General features: G+C 44.6%; 1 protein-coding gene across 1 annotated transcript in view; it reads right to left on the bottom strand.

Annotated features, from left to right (window-relative positions):
* Window positions 1-22,363, bottom strand: part of LOC306914377 (uncharacterized protein) — a gene marked incomplete at its 5' end in the record, with an annotated part of 102,695 nt that overhangs the window by 53,904 nt on the left and 26,428 nt on the right. The window contains 7 exons of the mRNA XM_079491372.1: window positions 259-390; window positions 1,708-2,024; window positions 2,801-3,120; window positions 3,236-3,481; window positions 3,617-3,667; window positions 4,733-4,794; window positions 8,102-10,751. Coding sequence (XP_079347498.1) covers window positions 259-390; window positions 1,708-2,024; window positions 2,801-3,120; window positions 3,236-3,481; window positions 3,617-3,667; window positions 4,733-4,794; window positions 8,102-10,751 — 3,778 coding nt within the window. The remainder of the gene's footprint in view (window positions 1-258; window positions 391-1,707; window positions 2,025-2,800; window positions 3,121-3,235; window positions 3,482-3,616; window positions 3,668-4,732; window positions 4,795-8,101; window positions 10,752-22,363) is intronic.

Raw genomic sequence — 22,363 nt, 5'->3', positions numbered from 1 at the left:
TGGCACACAAAAGCATGCATTACTATACTTGGGAATGGAGCTCGTAAATCTTCATCGCTAACGAACACCCAATCGAGCCCACTATCAAAGCATTTTCTATTATTTTGTGGAAAGACGGGAGACGATACATTCTGAACATTACAAAAACATTACGTTACAAAAATGTTGCTCGATACAAACAATCTTTGGTCAACAATCAATTCATCGCTGCACGCCCGCTTTTCATTCTCCCAGGTCAATCTATGCCATTGGCTCTACCTCTTCATCCTTCCTCCTCAGGACGACGGAGGACGTCTCTCCAAACGAACGGACGCCGTCTTCCACGTCCTTGTGTGAGAGGAACCTAGGGACATCCCTCAGTATGACCAGGTGTGATGAAGGCATTAAGGGCTTAGTTGGCCACATCCGGAAAGAAAGAGAAAAGGAAAGAGGAGAGAGAATTTTAAAACCCCAATTCATTGACCCAGCTTAAAGGAGCATTCAGTGATTTGGGTGATTTGGAAAAAACCCTGGTCCGCCCCGGTAACAAGATGTGCACATGCACGCACTACAGTGGGGGGGGGGGGACAACAGACCAACAGCACGTGCACCAAGGCCCGCCCCATTCGATCATGATTGGAGGAAGGCCCCTCTCATCCTGATTGGATGAAAGCTTTGCCACCCAAAGCCCAAACCGAAACTAGGGTTTTTTGACTCCAGGGGCTCACTGGGGACAGGGAGGAACTCCTTATATGGTCAGCACACTTTATAGTAGGGAGGATTATCCAAAAAATAAGAAAAAATAAGTGATATTTGAATTAAGTGAAATCACTGAATATACCTTTAAGAAAGCCAGGGTGACGAATGTACATCTGCAGGTGATTTGTATTGCGTGGCTAGCCGTCTATGACAAGGTGTGGGCACCAGTAGGGCACCAGTAGGCAGCAGTGGCCGAACGGTTTGCGGAGCGGTCTTGATACCGGAAGGTCGCCAGTTCGAATCCCCGGACCGGCACGTTAAAATGACCACCGCTGAAGTGCCCTTGAGCAAGGCATTGAACCCCTACCATGAAATGTTCTATGAGCAGGGTGTGGCTGTAAACAAGCATCTCGAGCTTAGTCCACTTCCCTGGGTAAACAAAGAACTTTGCTTTGCTTACCTAAGCATCATAATATTTAAATGCATTCATTTCAATTATCCTCCTTGCTTTCCACAAGTGCGTTTGGTGAAAGTAAGTTTAACTACTATTCATCAGGTCAAACGGTCTGTTCAGCTCTTTGTCCCTTGGGTCAATAAATCAATTGCTAAACATGGCACACGCCTTGGATGTATGTATAAAGCTCCCATGAGAAACCACATAACCTCAAACTATTATCTTTATATATATATAGTGATAATAAACAATGTTTTGTCAGAGCTACTAAACGTTTTCTGTCATTCTGGATGTTCTTCTTGAGGGGCGCTGTGCACAGATTTTTGTGTAAACTACTGGTATGAGCACGGAATGTGTTCGTAGCACGGAATGTGACGATTTCATTGGCTGAGCACGGAATGTGATGTATGATGATAAGAGCGCCCCTCACTTCACACAAGTGTTTTTTTCTTTCTTTCTTTAGCTGTGAGGAAAAAAACAACTAAACAAAAAAAAATGCCCACGCATAAGTAAAGCTCAAAATTAATTGCAGACAACACGATGCAATCTACTGTAATTGCACACTAATCCCACACCTTGGCAGCCGAGGCGGCGGCCCCTCCTTTCCCCGTGCTGGACTTCTCCCTCGATGAAGAGGAGTTACCCGCCGTCTTCTTCCTCGCTGAAGAGCAGTGGGACAGCGAGGTGGGCGAGGAAGATATTTTCCCTCCTTTTCTCGCCGTTGGAGAGGCGGAGCGCCTGCTCCGTTTTGACGGAGGAGAAAAGGACCTCCTCCCTCCTCTGTCCGATGGAGAGGCGGAACGCCTGGTGGAGGAGCTGGGCTTCATCTTGTTGATTTCAGACAGCAGGGCTGGAGCCAGAGCCTCCATCATGGCCTTCAGATCAGGATGGTCTGAGAGAGGGAAATATAGAGAGCAACAAAGAGGTTATCAGACAAAAAGGGAGAGAATGTGTGGGGGGGGGGGGGGGGGAAAGACAATGAGCCAGAAATAAAAGACAGAAAGAGAAAAAGGAAGACTTTTCTAAAAATTAACTTTAAAAGATTGCCTCCTTAGTCCATCTCTTCTCTATAGAGCGTCGCAGTCCCGCCCCCTACCATGGACCAGGAAATGAATCCCAATGCATTTTTCCCATAGACATTTCAAAAAGTATTTATTTAAAGACGGTTACGCCGCGGACAAAGCCAACTCGAGTCGTGACAACTCATGACAACACAAACAATATTTTGGACCAAACAAATAATTTCAAAGAAGAAAAACAACAAAAAAAGTTGTAACCTGCCGTTTTTTTTCTTCTTTCTAATAATTTTTTCGGCCCCAAAAATGATTTGTCACGACTCCAGTTGGCTTTGTCCGCGGCGTAAAAATGAACGGAGAATCATTTCCTGGTCCATGGTAAGGGGCGGGACTGCGACGCTCTATTATACAGCACTACAGTGATCAACAGAAATGGAGAATATTACTTATTATTGCTGTCTTACACATTAGACAATTAACAATGTTTATTAAAGCCATACTGTTCTGTGTTCCGACCTCATTTGTCCAGTAGTCATTTCTAACTATAATTGTCTATTGATCTGTCTTATCATATCAATCCATTTGCTCTCTTGAATCAGACATTTCCGTCATGTGCATGTGTCTCTGCACATGCACTGACTTTCGGTCTAACCTGATGTCTGCAGGAGTTTCTTGGCCAGGCTCTCTACGCTGGACTCCGTCGGTTTGCGCCCAGAGGATCTCCCCGTAGACGCCCGCCTCTCACGGCTCCTGGACCGCGAGTGAAGTCCGGAGGACCGCCGCGTAGACGCCCGCCTCTCGCGGCTCCTGGACCGCGATCGCTGTCCAGAGGACCGCCCTGGAGACGCACGCCTCTCACGGCTCCGGGATCGTGACCGCCGTCCGGGGGACCACGCCCTCTCATGGCTCCTGGGCCGTGATCGATCATCATGGTCTCGGCGAGGAGAAGGAGACCTGGTCCTAGATCTGGACCTGATGGATAAAACACGTTTTGTTTATAGTCTGTGTATTTGATTCATTCAGATCGCATTATGATTAGGTAATAATACACTGAATTAAAGGCGATAGATATTCGACCCTCACTAACCTTCGAAGGTGTCTGGAACTGCGAGGTGAACGGGATCGAGACCTTGAACGCGAACGAGCTCTTCGCGTCCCTCTCGCGCCGCTGCCCGATGACCTCGAGGGGCTGCGACGGGGACGGCGGGGGCTGGACAAGGAGCGAGATCCTGAGTGGCTTCGGCCTCGGGTCGCCTGGATATGCTGCTTGGTACCCTGGGAGGAAGAGGAGGGAGCAGGAACCGTGTCTCTGGCTGAGGTGCTGGGTACAGTGCTGAACGAGAGGGAGAGTTGCCATGGATGGATGACGAGATGGAGATGGATGACAAAAGGAAGAATGGTGTGGGTTAAAGTTGTGCAAAAGAGAATAGAAAATAATAACGCAAAAAGAACACACAGACAAACTCACCTGGCCACAGATCCAGTCCAGGCTGGAGTCTCTGCACTCCAATCCGGATACCTGGGAGAAATAAAATCAAGAATTAACTTGATCCATGCCATATTTAAAAAGATACGACTTAATGCAAAAGGTAACATTGTGACTATAGGCTAGCCTGTGCTCAATCTGTATGAGAATCTGAAGTCTAGTATTTCCATATAAATAAAACTAAAAGAATTTACACATGTTATGACAGGATCTAATGTATATGAAGTTTGAAAGATGCTACTCTCGGGTAGCCAAACGTTCAGATGTATAAACCTACCTATGTGTGGGGACATTAATTCAATGTAGTTAGTGACACTAACACTGCGTGGAAGCCATTCGGAAAGTGTTAAGAAAAAAACAAAACTGCATAGCATAACCATTGCTTTTTTTTCTTTAGCTTTTTTTTAAAAGATATCTTTGGGGGCTTCATCTGCCTTTTCATACCTGTACAGTATAGTGACAGGAAATGGGGGGGGGGGGGGGGGGGGGGGGGGGAGTGACACGCAGCAAAGGTCGTCGGGATCGGGAGTCGAACCCGCAACACGCTGTCAGGCTGGATAAGCAGCCTAGGTGCCCGGACCGGGGCACAAAAACGTTTTTGGGAAGGTGATATAGGTTGTTTTAATCACATGAAACCCAGCAGTCATATTCTGGGGGAGAACGTTCACCAAAAACCGCAGATCTACAAGCTCACAACGCATCTCAACGCAACACATTCAGACATTCAACACATTCAACGGCCTGGCCAATCAGCAGCAGCTATCCCGCCTCTAGCTGCTGCTGATTGGCCAGGCCGTTTTGTGGCCGGGCATCAAGTCTGCCTGAGAGTTCCCAGATGGGAGCAGGAGGGGGGAACCCAGTGTACTCTCTGCGGCCCCATCTGGCGGAGTCAGGTTAATTATCCATAGCTATAGTTGGAACTCCAATCACTTTAATAGAGGGTTTCAGGGGTTAAAAGCAGTAGGCGTGAGTTTGTCAATGGCTGCTTTCTTCACTGTTGGAATTTAGATGTCACTAGATGTGATCAGTAGGCGGAGATCTCCGAGGCTACAAAGAACCTGACAAAGATTACAAAACTTAAGAAGAATAAGTACTGACAGATAGTGGAGAATTCGGCAGCTGTTGATGTGAAGGCTGGTATTCTGGTGTTCGAGCCATGTCTAGCAATAAAAGAAAACAACAACAGAAGCGTTAGGTAAGACAACATGGACGTCATCACTACTACTACTAGTAATTTCACAGCAACTCCAGCAGCAAATGTGCCACCAGTTTAGTTTCAGGGTCATGATCGTCAAATGACTTTTAATCAATTGAGTTTTCTGCGAGTCGGACATTGCACCGTTGGCATTCTAGTTGTCCATCAATTCAACCATTAACAGTTTTAAATATTTGGAGTCAATAGATGGACACAGTCCCTCCAACAAAATGTCCATTCTGTCTTCCTCTGAATAAAAGGAGAGTGAATTTGTGTCCTTGATGCAACAACTCCATGACAGATAGGGGGGAAATGTCCAGTTCGTTTCTTCTTTACAAAATCTTCAAGGGATGGCAGCCATCTTGGAACTAGCGACAGATACGACATTGCAGAGAAACCCTGGGTCATGTGGTGACATCAAGCAGAAGTCCGCCGGCATTCAGCAGGGCGATAACAACATCCATATTTAAGTCAGCAGTGGCACATGGGGTAAATACGGCTGGGGTTTCCCTGCAGATGTGCATACATTAACATATTTTATGAAGATTACAAGGTATACAAATTCATTGTAGAAAAAAAAAATCACACCCGTGTGAACTGAGTGGTGTAAGGTCTTATATAGACTGATCAGCAGTGGTCTGACGTAATGTCTGACGTAATGAAATCATAGCAACCGTGCTCATTTGTTTTGGTACGGACAGACACGGGTACATAGCTTTTTTTGGTACGAACAGACACGGGTACAAAGCCAGTTGTTGGGAGTGGTTTACACCACTCAAAAAAGGGTACTTAGGCACTTTGTCAGTCAAGTGTCTGGGCCGCAGAAAGATATTAATCATTAGAAGTGTATTATTGAAACCTACAATCAGCAACGTTTGGGCAAACATCGGTTGCTGTCTGGAAGTTACATCTAACTTGCTTCTTCAATACTGAATTTATACTACCTTACCCACCAACGGAGACATTTTACTTATTTCCCCGGCAAACAAATAAATGTGGTTTGGCCTATAGAAAGAGATGCGGCACTGAAACACCCTGGGGGTGTCATCTGGCAGAGGAATCAACAGAAATTGTTTGTTAAAACATAAAAAAACGAAATGTACAGATAAACATTCCGACATCCCAGTTTGAGTTTCTGGACCAATGCCCTCGGTAAAATGTACTTCCACGTCCTCCTCTTTACAACATTCACCACGAAACAAACATTTCATTCAAAATTAAAAGCTGCAATCCGTCGTGCTCTCTGAACAGAGCGAGGCAATTGCAAAACTAACATCTGGGGCTCCAAATGTCGGGGCCAAAATATGCACCGCTCATGAAAGCGGGAATACCTACTTGGCCTGGGGAGACATTGGATTATGAGCCTCATGCAGGGCTACTTATCAACTAGTGGGGCGTTTTACCCTACACGAGGGTCTACGTTTCTCAATGGAAAACACCACCACCACTGCAGATGTGCTACTTAAACATATTCCACCATACCGGTTAAAATAAAGTGTATCCATTACAATTAGTTCAGGATTGCAGCTTTAGTATAGACACATTTAGAGCCATACATCCTCTTCTATACAGCAACAACCATTTACAATACATACTAATACTTTCTAACTTTTAACGCTTAATAAATGGGCCATTAACACTACAGTATTTGAACTGGCTTAAATCAAACCAAGGTGGTAAACATGTACACAATCTTTTCAGGCCAATATCACCCCACATTTGTATCACTAATTCAGTTATGCAAGTTATTGCTAAATTACATAATAGACATAACAAAATAGAGGGTATGTGCGTGACTCATACCGGAAGTTATGCGGGAACGCCTGCTGAGTGGCAAAAAAACTACTATCTGGCCTTGACAGACGATACAGCCAAACAGAAAAAGTCCTATTGGATTACATTAAATGAAATTAAACTCACTTTGCCACTCGATTTGCCACTCACTATATGCATGCACAATTGCACAGACCCTCTATATTGTAAGTTACACTGCAAAAAACATTTATGAATTATGACAGATCAATCAACTCATTAAAATTAATTGAACACAAAAATAGAAAATTGGTCATCATGCTTAATCTCCGGCAAAGATAGAGATGATAATAAACCAAAGTGGTGCCCTGAATAGTAATGTATGGTCATGTCAAAACATTATTGAAAATAGTGCCCAAGTTAGGAATTGTGAATTACCCCACTAGTTAGACAAATACAAATGGCAGGTGACTAAGACAATGCATTTGCAGACATTCAGAAATGGCAGTGTTAGGCGCGATTCATACTCCTATTTTAGAGCCGAATAAAAGTCGGTTCGGCTCTGTAGAGCCTACAATGTGACGTCATTTGAGGTTCTGGGGGGGGGGGTTGGGGGACCGTCCTAAAGTCGGCTCTTCGGTGCTACTGAAAATTTCTGACGAGCCGAAATCATTTCGGCACTACAGCGCCGAAACAGCGGTAAAATAGGAGTATGAATCGGCCCTTAGTCCCTGTAGAAAAATACTGTATCATAGCCGTAGCAACTAGCAAACATGGGACTGTTGTGGAGCAACTCTGGGATTTTCCGCAGAAAGGTTTGACCCCTCCACAAAGCAGTCACATGAAGCTCGTTCTGAATGAACTACTGCCAGTGTTATTAAAGGTTTTAACAGATGGCACTGTTTGGCTGCATATAATACAGATATCAATGAGAATGCCTTCTTCCTGACACCTGCCAGATGGCCTTTTAATTCTCTATGTAGGTAGGGAAAGCCCAGAACAAATTAGGTCTGGCTAAATGACCTAAGCCATTACATTCATTACAGCTTATAAGACATAAGCTTCCGTCTTTTTTTCTTTTTGCTGTCAATTTGGTTTCCTGCAATGTTGACCAACCTTAATTTAACATCACAGGTTATTTGCTTTAAAGTTATCAACCAAAAGAAGATGCATTAGACAAAGTAGTACAATGTCTAACAACCGAGCCTAAAAGATTGAGAGAGTGTGAAGGCGGAATCATGATACAGATGGCAGAATCATGATACAGATGGCTATACACACACCTTTAGAAAACCCTTGTGGAACCCAAAACCAAAATACACCAAAAAGTAGTTCTGAGCACATCAAAATATTCAGCAACAATGTTTAAGCGACAGAAAGGAGCATAAAAAAATGTACATAAACTCCAACATTTAAATGTTTTTTTTCTTTTTTAACAAAAAAAGATCACTAAAATATTAAAATAATAAGAAAACAATCAAGAGAGGGGAAGTCAACAGGGCATAGGGTCTTCTACTCACCTTCATTGTTACACATTCTATGTTACACAGAGAACAGGTATGAGGAAATATTTTGGGCGTGGCCGCTGCGTAGTCTCTCATCATGCTGGGCGTCGGGTACCGACCAGCCCTCTGCGATGGCGGCTGGCTCTGGGTCGTAGAAGAAGACGCCAACGGTGGGTTGACAGGTATCGTTGCGGTACGATGACCAGAGTTCTTCACGTTGACCACTATAGGCGACCATGGCTTGGTTTGCTGCTGCTGATTGTTCTGAGCCTCTTTTCTGACTGCTGACCCTTTACTCTGAGCTGAATCTTGACCATGGGTCTCACTGGTGTTGAGGACCACAAGGCCAGGTCGGCTTTGGTTCACCCCACGGACCTGGGTTGGCGTGGCGGTGGCAGGAGTCAGAGTCGTTGGCTGCTTCTCTGGTCCAGTTCGCATCGTTCTCACCGGAATTGGTTTTGCCGGTGGTGACTCATGGATTCTGTGATCCACGTCTTTCTTCAGAAGTGAGATTCGATTCTGAGCAGCCACCAATGCGTTGGTCAACTCCCTCATTTTCTTTTGTTTATCTGAGTCATTAGGGGCCTGTTGGGGAGGCAACATCGATCCTAGGGACGAGATGGAACCGGCAGCTGAACTTGTCTGGAAGGAGCCAGCACTGTCAGAACTTGTCTTGAACGGGCCGCCACTGGCAGAACTTGTCTTGAACGGGCCGCCACTGGCAGAACTTGTCTGGAAGGAGCTGCCACCGGCAGAACTTGTCTGGAAGGAGCTGCCACCGGCAGAACTTGTCTGGAAGGCGCTGCCCCCAGCAGGACTTGTCTGGAAGGAGCTACCCCCAGCAGGACTTGTCTGGAAGGAGCTGCCCCCAGCAGGACTTGGCTGGAAGGAGCTGCCCCCAGCAGGACTTGGCTGGAAGGAGCTGCCTCCAGCAGGACTTGGCTGGAAGGAGCTGCCCCCAGCAGGACTTGTCTGGAAGGCGCTGCCCCCAGCAGGACTTGTCTGGAAGGAGCCGGCACTGGCAGAACTTGTCTGGAATGAGCCGGCACTGGGCCTGGCAGAACTTGTCTGGAAAGAGCCAATACTGGGAGATGCTGTGCTGCTGAATTCTTTCAACCCAGCATCTTTTGTCAGTGGCTTGCAGCCTTGAGTGCTACTAGCAAAACTGTCCATCATCGGCAACCTGCTCCCACTCACACCACCAATATTTGCAGTGGCACCACTATTAAGAGTTGCATCAATCTCAGCCCCAAAGTATTTACTGGTATGTCCATAGTCAATCACTTTGCTTGGCTGGTGAAAGGTAGATGATGTCCCCTCTTGTCTCTTGACTGTCCCAAGTAGTCCGACAGGGGGGTCTGATCCACTCGCAACACTTCCAGCTTGAGGCCGGTGGTCCATGTCCAACCTGCTGGAGAGAGCAGCAGTCCTCTTGTTCTTCTCAATTCGGATACTTCGCAGGATGAACGGTAAGTTAGCAGGTGTCAACTGATCGTCTGGGTAGTCGCTGAGATGCTCCAAGTCGTCATCGGCAAGGCCAAAGTGATGCAGGATGTTTTTGGCAGATTCAGACGTGTATTGGGGCCGGCTGGGGTTGGAATTGGCATTTAAAGGGGACTTCTCAGAAACTGAGTAATCCCCACTGCTCAGCGAGGAAGATGCAGGTCTAGCATTGACATTGCTGCTCACATCACTCCTACCACTAGCATAACCAGGTGTCTGATATGGCTGGGAGGATTGGGAGGCTTGAGAAGAGTGAGGATATGATTGTGAGGACTGGGAGGGTGAGAGTAGAGGGATGTTTTGATCCAATGATTGGTAATAATTAGAGGAGGAAGCCGTGGCAGAGGGTGTGCGGAAGCCTGACATCCAGTCCAGAGATCTACCGCCACCTTGTTTCTCCATGTTCATGTCCAAACGGCCAAGAGAGGTGGAGCTCGACGATGAGGTGTAAGACGTCATCCCTGCACCTAGGGGACGCCTATCGTCCCTGGGACTCTTATCCAGGTACGAGTCCTGGTCTGTGGCCTGCACCTGCTGTCTCTGCTGTAGCATTTGGCCTGCCAGCCTGGACTCCTCTCTGGCCCCTCTGATATGCATTTCTATGGCATTCTCCAAATCAGAGGGGTGTGTGGAACTACTCAGACCATACTGGGGCAGCATCGATGAGCGCATAACCCCAGGGGTGGTGGATGTCGCAGAGAAGGACGCATTGGCAGATCCAAAACCAGAGTTAACAGACCCAGAGCTTGGATGAGAAGGCATTCCCAGAGAGTCCATGCCTGTCTGGGCACCAGAGAACCCATACTGCCCCTGTGTGGATTTCTGGTTCCCAGATGCATAAGGATTATAGGGATAGGACATGGTGTTTGCAACCTTTAGAAGGTTTAGCAGGTTGATGGCCGCAGCTGTAGGGGAGGGGGGTTTTACAGATAGATATGGGGTGGAGGTCTTGGAGTTTGTTGTTGGTGCAACGGTGCGGTTGCTGGCGGCAATAGCGTTGCTTATCTGTGTCAGGGCAAGCTGGGCTTTGATTTGAGCCAGCTGCAGGGAAGCGACTTGCTGGCCAATCAGGAAGGACCTCCCAGAGAGCCCTCCAATCAGAGGACCCGTAAGGGGCCCGGGGGTGGGAGAAGGGGGACAATGCTCCAATAGCAACGAAAAGCTGAAAAAGTTAGCAGAAACAACAAAAAATGTTATTCAATTGGAGTTGCCCATGAAATCTAAATCCTCATCATCTGGAAGGTCTTGGATTGATTGGTGCAGTCTGGTTAGCCATTTCTTATAACACGTTCTGGTCCCCGCTAGGGTACATAAGAGAAAGGAAAGAAAAAGCAACATTGCAGGCAGAACAAAGCCATATTGGTTTAACAGCAAACAAAGGCAATTTGACTACTTTCTTAGTTAGCTCAACTGAAATCATTGAGATTGATAGCAGCCAACAGCACACAACACACATTCTGACGTAGCATTATTTAACTGGTCAGTTTTCAAAAACAATCTCTCCATTCAAACACATTTGCATGAACGCTTAAGGCTCATACATAGTCTGGATTTTCGGTGGTGGGGTGACCACCGAACTACAACATGACGTCACGAGCCGCGGTGAAGAGCAAACCACCGCCCACCGCTCCAGCCCTTCTCTCTGTTTTTACTCACCACCGCTCAACGTTATTTCAGCTCCGGTGGTCAGCTCACCACCGGAGCGGTGGTCACCTCACCACCGAAAAACCAGACTATATGAATAGGCCTTTACAATCTATTTAAAATGACGAATCACAGGGTTAGGTGGAGTTTGGACGATATTGGATTGGATGCAGTGTTTTAGTGAATCATCATTGGGATGTTTATTTTTGTGGTAGCCTTGTGGTAGCCTCGGTACCCAGGCTTTCATTTTTGTCGGCGCAAAAATTGAAAGCCTGGGTGGGGGGGGGGACGCACGCATTGACCGCTCTGGTCTAGAAGTGGTAGTCAACCCTTCTGGGTGGGCGTCGCTCCAAATGATGTGACGTAGCGCTGCACTAGGGGGGGAGAGGAGGGGCCGGGGCTGACGGGACAGATCGTTGAGATCCAATCAGGGCGTGCGCAAATCTCAGCCGCGACCCGCCCCTCTAGACCAGAAACCTAACACGTTAGCTCAGGCTAGCCTTGTAGCATCATCCACACAGTAGTACAAAAGCAGATAGGCCCCTTTTGCGTCAACGTCATTAAAGGCCTATTCACACTCGTTTTAGGTGATAAGCTCCACCGTTTTGGTGGTTAGCAAAAACACGCCGTCACGCTGTGACGGCGTGTTTTCAGGGGTCACCGTATCACCTAAAACTGGAGTTACTATGAATAGGCCTTTAGTTCCAGCGTTCGCTGGATTTAAAACGAAACATTAGATTGGAGGCAATATGAATGACCTCATTCAGAATAGTAGCTATTCAACTACTGAACATAGTCATGTTGATAGTTTGATACGTATATGCGGTAAGTTGAACACATGCATGCTCACACACCACGTCTGTACAGCTTCTCTACAGCTGCCACTGTCTGTAAAGACATTTTAAAAAGAAAGATTAGACAACTTAAGGATTGGACTGAGACGATGCATAAGAAATGCTTGCGTTTCTAACACACTTCAAATCAAGTTAAGGTTAAAACCAGTATTATCTGTTGTAGGTGGATAAGGTATGTCATGCCCATTAATCTGCAATGTATTGGCGAACTAGGAAGAGAAAATTTGGTATAGAGCCACAGATAACCAAGGTCTGACATAATTTACACAAAACACAACACATCCATTCTCAAATAAGAACTGCGTTTCCAAAAATAAACGATAAATGATCCTGGTGGTTTGACTCAGATGGATATGAAGAATCAACTGACTGCAAAGACACCACTAACGTTACTGCCGCCAAATTAGTTAAATCTTCACTAGAAACAGACAGTATCAAATACGAGTGATTAACTATCATAAACGATACAGAGCCACCTCCGTGACAATATCACAGAGGCAGTTTGTTTATTTTTGGCCCACAATGCTTATATGATACAATTTGATGGTGACCCAATGTTATTCTCCATAGAAAAGGACTTCCGTTCACCCGGGGGATGAACTACCGCCAGGACTTCGGTACTCTATTAGTGACGTGTATGACGTGTGACAGCTGTGTTCAAGAAGACTTTGTACCTTGTTTTTTTATGGATGGCAGAGGGGCAAAAACAAATGAAATTGCAGCGTTGGCATGGATGTATTGATGCATGTACATGTTCAACTAATGTTTTGCCTCCACTTACTCTGGATAGTGTCATGTTTACAGAAAAGGGGCCTATAGATTACCTAACTTGACCGAAAATAAGTATATTTTATCTGATTTTTGCATGAATCCTCTGGCCTTAGTTAGGCAGTAGAATGTACACGTACCCTGTCCTACCAGGTAACTTTGAGGGGCGCTAGCCCCGCCTATGCCCAGCTGTGTACCAAATTTGAGATGATTTGATTGGCTGAGCACGTAATGTGATGTATGACAATAATAGCTCCCCTCACTTCACACGAGTGTGATTTTTACAATCCAGGTCGATTTTATGAATCTTGTCCATATGGCTGGTTGTATAGAAAGAAAATGGTTGCATGCACCGTAGGGATGGAAATTGTGAGTAATTAGGTAAACTATAGTCAAGTTAAAATGTGTAAACAGTTGTTTCTGTAAAGACACCAAGGAAAAGCGAGTGATTTCAAAAAAGTGCTTGTTTTGGTTCATGCAATATCCTGTGTATGTCCAATGTTTTACAGCAATGCAACATGACTTGTTCTCATCATTGACAACAAGGCGGGCCAAAAGTGAGGCCTTGTGCCGATCCGAGTCTTCAAGCCATGGTGGGTTATCAAGTGAACTAAAATGGGTTATGGTTAAACTTTTGAACATATGAAACCTTAACCTAAAAATAATATTACCAGAATACTTATGCTCAATAATATGCTTTAATAGGCTTTCAGGTCTGGTCAAGATGACCCTGACAAATCCGAACTGAAACCAGGTCAACAATGACAAGTGCCTGTATATGTCAACATACTGTAGCTACAAGAAATAAAGAATTTTATACTGAACGAAGACGTCTTCTGCTGATATTGCGGGAGTCTCGAGTTGTCTTGGCTCTTAGTCAGAAAGGAAGTGTACTGTGCTTTCACGTCACTTCTACAAACTCAATGAGACATATATAGTCAGTACATTTTGTCTATTTGACATGCTAAGCTCAAAACCTTGTCAGCAAAGCAAAGCTCCAGAGACCGACAAACAAAACAAAGTACATTTAGACTTAAGCTTACATCCACCTATTGTAACCGTGATGCATCACGATGCCGTTGCCCATTTAGGCCCGACGTCGAAATAAATAAAAAGTCTTCTGAAAGAATATTATATTCAAATATTTGTGCCACATTTTCACGATTTTTCAAAAATAGCAGACCTACAAGCTCATAGCGCGCCACCGAGTGGCGCGCTATGAGCTTGTAGATCTGCTATTTTAGTATAACAAGTATAACATAATGCTTAGTTAAAACACCAAAACGGGTTCCCGTCCAGAATGGGTTAATGGTCCCAAATTAGCAAGTCGGGAAAACCGGTTTTACCTATCGGCCGGAGTTGCGTCTGCGTTCCGTCCCCCCCGTCCCCCACCCCACGATGCTAATTTGCCCAGTCAACATTTTAATCCATGCTACGCGCCTGGCTAAATTACTTAATTAATACCTGCCAATCAATGTGTTATGGTTATTAGATTCCTCCACTTTGATACAAGAATCAAAGACCATGGCTTGTTCCACTAAGGCTAAGCCATGGACTTTGACAAACATCCATCTGTTTTTGACGTTCATGCACAAGTGGTTTTCTCAGCAGTAAACCGATGGATTGTGCAGTCCAAGTAGGGAATGAGACATTGCCCCAGGTATCTCAGGATCTTGCTCACGAGTGAGGGGAGGACGGAGGAGATCAGCCGGAGAATCGGAGCAGCAGGGGCGGTATTGCAGTCGCTGTACCACACTGTTGTGACGAAAGGAGAGCCGAGTCAGGAGGCAAAGCTCTCTGTCTACCGAGCAATCTTCATTCCTAGTCTCACCTATGGTCATGAAGTGTGGGTCATGACCGAAAGAATAAGGTAGTGAATACAAGCGGCCGAAATGAGTTTTCTTCAACGGGTGGCTGGCATCTCCCTTAGAGATAGCGTGAGAAGTTCAGTCACGCAGAGTGAATCACATCGACTCACTGGCCTTGGAACGTCTCGGGATCCCTCAGGAGGAAGTTACTAATGTTGCTCTGTAGAGGGAAGTCTGGAGCTCTCTAGTGGAGCTGTTGCCCCCGCGACCCAACTATGGACAAGCGGTTGAAGATAGATGGATGGATGGATGGATGCACAAGTGACTAGTGCATGAACTTCAAAAACGGATGTAAGACCTTTGCCCTGAAACACTGCAGGGTTGTTTTTGCACCAGGGAAGCTAGTTAGCTTGAAATCACTCAATGAGAGAGTGGCCCTTATTCCGATAAACAAATACAAGAAAGAAGGGACAGCACCAGGGGGCTGAGGCACACATTAACATAGCTCAGTAGTCCACTGGCTCTCAAGGTGGGGTCCACGGACCCCCATGGGCCTTGGGTGAGTTCCAGGGGTCCCCAAATAAATAAAAATAACTGACAGTTTGGAACCAAGAGAGGACGACTTTTTTTAAAACATTAAAATCCTGTCAAATTGGTACCTGAGGCCATATTAATATCAAACAGCGGGTCCTTGAAATTGAAAAGGCTGAGAATCACACCGTAGTCCAAATATCCGTTTTTAGGACTGTATTTATTTACTTGTTAAGCATAGACAACCACCTCCTGTACAAGGAGGACGGACGTCCAAAACAGACATGCTTCGTCCTCATGAACCGCCCTGTATGTTAGCTAGCTAGCATCAGGAATTGCATTACGCATTAGGGTTTAATAACTGGTTTGTATGCATCGTCGCACGCACGAGTCACGACCGAACAGACGCAAAATCGAAACGTGCTTTCGACAGAAATGGCGTATTTTCTAGGGCTTAACAACTGTGTCATTTTTGTCAATCGACTGTGGTCGAGCAGCAGTTGAAAGGCCGCAGCCGGACGTAGCACGACTCTGCACGAGCCATGGTGTCGTCCGCAGTAACAGTTATTGTATTGAGTTGTGCTTTCTTTTTAAATGTATTGTATTCTACATACTGTTAATAAATCAATCAATCAACCAACCAGCCTGGTCCGCCGGGGGTCGCATAGGAATAAATCTCGTAGAAAACAAAAACACAAATATAAACAAACTTGCGTTAATCACAAAGTGAACCCGTTGTGTTAAAAAGAAAAAAGCAGTCACGGTTATACCGTACCTTTTGTTATTGTTTTTTTAGGGGGTTCGTTAAAACTTGTGTTGCTGTAGCTCTGCAGTGCTTCTCTTCTCGTATGCTATATTGTTGCTCGACACAAACTGTGTTGCCAGATTGTGAGAGGAATAAGCACGCCCAAAAGAAGCGGCCACATCATGATCACTACATGCTGCGAGCCTGCGACCCGTTGTGAGCTTGTAGATCTGCAATTAGAAATAATAAACCACTGGTTTAATTAAACAACATTTAGGAAGCAAGCCCAAAATAACCAATATTTACAAGCGACTTTACAGAAGAAACAAGGCCAAAGTCGCTTATAATGGGCAGACATGGCAACACTGCATGCAAACACGGATGCTTATCCATTCCTGTTTACGTCCAGTTTACATCCCATAGCCTGGCGGGATGTGTGTGTGGCGCTTGTGATTTGCTATTATGCTACTTAGCAACCGCCTATTAAAATCTTTCTTTCTTTCTTTCTTTCTTTCTTTCTTTCTTTCTTTCTTTCTTTCTTTCTTTCTGTCTGTCTTGTTTTTTCTGTAAAGTAGCTTGCAGGCTGGCCTGCCTGCCTGCCTGCCTGCGCCTGCCAGCCTGCCTGCCTGCCCCAATGTGAAGGTTTCACTGTCAGTCTGATTTGGGGTGTCATCTGCTGGTGTGCTAGTCCAGACTAGAGTCAACACAGCATTAGCTCTGATCCATAGCTCTAATGCCTTCATTAGCAGCAAATGGCATTAGGGCTATGGATGGACCAGAGCTAGAAATCAAGAAAGATTCAAACTAAAAAAGGCTTTAAATATTTCACTTCAGGCTCAATTAATCGAGAATATATGAAAGTTTCACTTCAAGGTACCACTGCGCCATTCGAGCACAGTTACTTTCTTTTCTCAGCTTTATTATTGTTATGGCCGTAATCTTGATGTTTCACAGTATTTTTGCAGACCTCACACACACTTGCATTTCTCTGGATGTGCCTGTACGAGTAGTGAAAAAAATAAACCTTCCTATAATTACCGTCTCTTGATTCCATTCGACTTTGAAATATCTTAAAATGTGGTGGTGCCAGAGGAAAGGCCTAACCTGACTCCGCCAGATGGGGCAGCAGAGAGTACACTGGGTTCCCCCAGGGGAAAGGCCACTATGTCACCAAAATCAGTGATCATGTACTTTTCTAGTGTTAGGGAATAAAATATGTGGTCTATTTTTGGTCTAATGGTGGCACTAGAGGCAAGGCCATGGAGTCACTATAGGGGCCTATGGGATAGACTGAAAGGTGCACTGAAAATGTCACTGAGGTGAGGTGTAGGGGTGTATAAGTGCTATACAAAACATGCAAACACTCAAGTCAAGTAAAAGTACCTCTGTACTTAAGTACACTTGAATAAATGTACTTAGTTACTTTTAACGCACCCCTCACCAACCTTAATCCGGTCGTCTTAACGCACCCCTCACCAACGTACCAATGACTAGTCTAAACTAAGTATGCACCCCACTTCCGTAGTATAATAATGAACACATTTGCATCAGACTACCATTTTAACACACTGACTGGCAACCAATTCAATTCAATTAAATGGAGCTTTATTGGCATGAGAAAACATACGTTTACATTGCCACAGCAAGAGTAAAGAGTCTCCCTTCCCCCCCCCCCCCCCCCCCCCCCATTTTGGGAGTGGGGTCTGCTGTGGTAGCCTTTCTCCATTCAGGCTGAGTCTGTACCTATAGTCAAGGCTTTCCTAAGTGTTGGGTTGTTTACCATGCTCAAGTTTTCAGCAATGTATATTTGTATATTCTCTAGTGCCAGATAGTATTCCATTTTGCTTTGGTTTTGGGTTGTCTCTTTACACTTTACAGTATGCCAGCCTTGCCTGGTAGCTAAGCAAAGCAAGCAAAGTTCTTTGTTTACCCAGGGTGAATGGACTAAGCTCGACAAACTTGTTTACAGCCAGACCCTGCTCATAGAACATTTCATGGTAGGGGTTCAATGCCTTGCTCAAGGGCACTTCAGCGGTGGTAATTTGAACGTGCCGGTCCGGGGATACGAACTGGCGACCCACCGATAACAAGACCGCTCCGCAAACCGTTCGGCCACCGTAGCTTTCTTTTGGTCTTCTTATAATCTGGTTAAGGCCAATGGGTTTTCCATCTGGTTGACTGGTTGTGTCAACCGTTTGTGCACAGATTCCCAGGACCAGCTGAATAAGGGGGAAACTGTACGTTTTCCCTATGGTTGAGGGCTATTATGGAGCCTGTCCTGTTGAGTGCAGAGGATGGATTTGCAGAGTTCCATGTGCAGAGTCTCGGTTTGGTGTTTATCCCATTTCGCAGGTTCTTGGTTGGCAAGGGGACCCCAAGATCTCACAACTATAGAGGTTGATGGGTTCTATGACAGAGTCGAATATCTTTAACTAGATCTTTATTGGGATGTCTAGATTCCTAGTTCCTTTTGATGGCATAGAAGGCCCTTCTTGCCTTTTCTCTCAGGTCGTTTGCAGCTTTGTTGAAAATAAATGTCCTGTGCTACTGATGTTTAGGCGGAGGTAGGTATACTTTTGCGTGTGTTCTAGTGCCGTTGTATTTAGAAAGAATTGTTGGTTCGGGTGGTTGTGTCTTTTTTGGAAAATTATATTTTTTGTCTTGGCTAGGTTCACTGTCAGGGCCCACGTCTGTGAGAATTTGTGCAGGAGGTCAATCTGCTGCTTCTTACAGAGATAAACAATTTAACAAAATGTACGGTACATTTTCAGGGAGAAAACAATACGTTTATTTAGCACCTTAAATTTCTAAATAGTACATTTAGATATTGTTATTATTAATATTCACCTACATACATTTTTGTATGACTATCACTAAGACACTGCACACTGCGCGATGAGCTCATGAGAGAAGTACTGTTCTCAGGGGAAAGCAGGGAGACAGATTACTGTAGCTATATACAGTACAAAGATAAGAGAGGTACTTGCTTGTGTCATGGGACCAAGCTGTATACCCGCCTAAGCAATAAATACCATATCAGATGTCTGAACGAATGCCGGCGAACTCGCCAGTTTATCAAGCCGCCGCGGCGAACATTCTTCAACAATGTCTTCATCGTTATGCTAACATGCTGTCTTCATCAGTGTACTATGTCAAACTCCCAGAAGTTATAGGTCACTTCCAAAGTGATAGAATTATTTTGTGGAATTAAATGGTCAGCTAGATGATGATAAAAAGGTGAGTATGTGAATACCAATGATAAGTAGGCCTACCATTTCAGGAATATTGTTTACTAATTAATTACATTGTTTCTGTACTTTGGTGTTTAAACTTTTAGCATTCCTAAGTTAACTCTAAACAACTATCCTCTCTCTTTCTCAATTCAATGCAATTTAAATTAAGCTAAAATGCACTAAATCGTGGCGAGTTGGTAAACTGACGAGTTCTCCGGATACCGTCTGAACATACCATAAGGCCTTAATTAAGATGAAAAACATAATAACAATGTAATTCTACATTGAAGTAATGACACCCTAGTTAAAAGGTTCATCTAACTGGAAAAAGGAGGATCGGCTCCTGCATTTAAGCATTGGCTAAATGAAATGACTAGTACGCTTCATCTTGAGAGAATAAGGTATTTCCTGAGAAACAGGGAGAGACAATCTGATAAGGTTTGGCTGCCCCTTGTCCATTACTTGAGTAGAAACAATTAATAGACAGGATACCACTGATATGGTTGACTGTACGCCATTTTCTTTTCAGATGTTTCCCATTTTTCATCTTACTATTTTATTCTATAGTATGCGGTGTCACTGAGCAGTATATGGGTGGGAGGGTTGAGGGTTTTCTTTCTCTTTTTTGTCCTTGTATTTTTTATTTCTTTTTTTGTTTTCTATAAAAGAAAAATGTAATTCATATCACAATGTTTAATCTACAACAATTTATAATGTGTTCTCAATAAAAACCTATTTGACAAAAAAAAAAGAAGGTTAATCTGAACATCCTGCCTCTCCCTATATTAGTAGAGGACCTAGCTAAGATATGTATGCACTTCATTTAGGAGAGAATATCTCAACTGTTCTTGACTAATATGACCCCTGCGAACAACGTGAGAACTGTGAACAATTCTCTATCCGGGTCGAAATACCCGAAAATGACCACACCCTTTTTAAAATGACCACAACCTGTTTGCTACGTCAAACATAGCTATATTTTCTAAACCGTTTGTGTGACAGATTTCCTGAGGTGCTCAAAATGTTCAGAATACTCATGACTAGAGATACATATAAATACACATAAATCTAATTTGACATTTCATGAGAAATCAACCATAATAGCTAAAAACTGTCCATTTATTACATATAACTACCTACATACAGCAACTGCCATATAGTTATGAATTTAAACATTGCAGACTTAGAATAAATGTATTCATTTATGTCATGTACTATACATGAACTGATAATTTGGAATTTGAAACCTATGGGATTTTATTAAATAAAGAAACCGAGCATTTGATCAAATTAGATTAGATTTCCTGAGGTGCTCAAAATGTTCAGAATACCCATAGAAATGTGTAAAATGTAAAATCCTTCAAATAGTAGCAGATGTCAGAGATGTCCCCAATACTCAGGGATCTGACCAATTCTCTGTGCTCTGGAGACTGGAATCTGTACCTCAGTGCTATAGAGAGGGCAACTTCGTTGTTCTTCTTTTTTGGGAGAACAAACTACAGTCGATGGACACCATTATTCCTGCAGGACTGCTATCAACTTAAGGAGAAGTTCCCACTCCTCTACGACTCCTATATGAAGGGTGGGTTTGTGATAAACACCACCAAGAAAGGGAGTGGAGTGCCCTTTGACCAGGCACTAGAGCAGTGCTACAACCGGCCTGCCAAAGTGAGTGGGGGCATAATTGGGGTCACCAGGAAGAAGGAAGCAGTAGCTCTGTGGGGAATTATCAAACATAAAAAAGACCAGTATGTTGACCTCCTGAAGAGGAAGGATGATGTTGAGGGAGAACTCTCACTTCACCATGACTTCAACCCGAGTACTGCAACGAAGATCGTTACAATGGTGAAGGATATCGAACAGTGCATACCTCAAGGTATGCAGTCCTCTACAAGACCAGGTAGCACTGAAGAATGTTCTCACTGGAGAAATAGTGACCAACGCAGAAAAGTTGTTGTGCTGTTTGAAGGAGGGCAGTGCTGCTTATTCTAAATTTATCGATGATCGACTGATAAATAGATCGACATCGATATACTCAACAATAAGCAAAATCAAGCTTACATCCCCTAAGACCACCTTAAATGTGACTTCCAAATCAGACATCAAAGATGAGACAATCAAAGCTGTCAGGTTTATTGAGTATGGCTGTCACCGGGGGTTCACTGTTGAGGAGCTACTCCAGCATGAGATCACCAACTTACCATGTTTCTTGGTTGACAAAGACGGATACTTGCAAAAGACCTTCCATGACTTTGCTCTTGCCTTGACGTCTATGGTCACCAAAGCTGGCTCCAACTGTGATGAGATCTACATTGTGTTTGACAATTACAGAGAGGATAGCATCAAGAATGGAGAGAGGGAGAGAAGAGCAAAGTCAAAAGACATGATTGTCCTTGATGTGATAGCACCACAACAAAATGTGCCGGTGGTATTGGAGAGGTTTTGGTCGTCTTCGATCAGTAAAACCGCATTCCAGTCATTCTATGTTGAGTGGCTGACCACCAATTATCGAGACACAAAACCTCTGTACCTTGGTATATCACCACAGGCATGGATTGTGTCGGAGGGGTGTGCTTCTCCCTTCCCTCGGCTCAACTGCACACACAAGGAAGCTGATGACAGAATGATGTTCCATGTGCAGGACATTGTTAGTCACCGGAAAGGATCTACATCTCTGACACTGTCATCAGGTGACACAGATGTATTTGTTTGCCTGTTGTATCACCTCACAGTAAACTGGAGAAAACTTGGCCTCCATGAGCTCTGGCTGATCCGCAACTCAGGGGTGAAAAGGTCAGTACTGCCACTCCATGCTATATGCAAAGAGCTGGGAGATAAGCTCACAAAGTGTCTCCCAGCACTCCATGCGCTGACTGGGTGTGATACTACAAGCAAAATATCAACCAAGCTTGCAGCCCTCAACACTGTCCGCAAAGCAGGCAATTCCACCTTGATCGAACATTTTGACTGCCCACAACTAGTAGAAAGATCTATGGAGATGGCAGAAACCTTTTTGGTGAAGTGTCTCAAAAACGGAGACTTGGAGACATTTGATGACCTGCGTTTCGACGTATTTGCGAGCAGTGCCCTCAAAATGGATTTTGAGAGAACTCCTTGCACCTCCAACAATGCGAGGAAACACATCCTACGGGCATATTATCAGCAACAGCTGTGGGTCCAAGCCCCATTTA

Source organism: Electrona antarctica (genome assembly GCF_951216825.1).
Source record: "Electrona antarctica genome assembly, chromosome: 21".
NCBI classification, from domain to species: Eukaryota; Metazoa; Chordata; class Actinopteri; order Myctophiformes; family Myctophidae; genus Electrona; species Electrona antarctica.
This window is presented reverse-complemented; position numbering and strand designations above follow the sequence as displayed.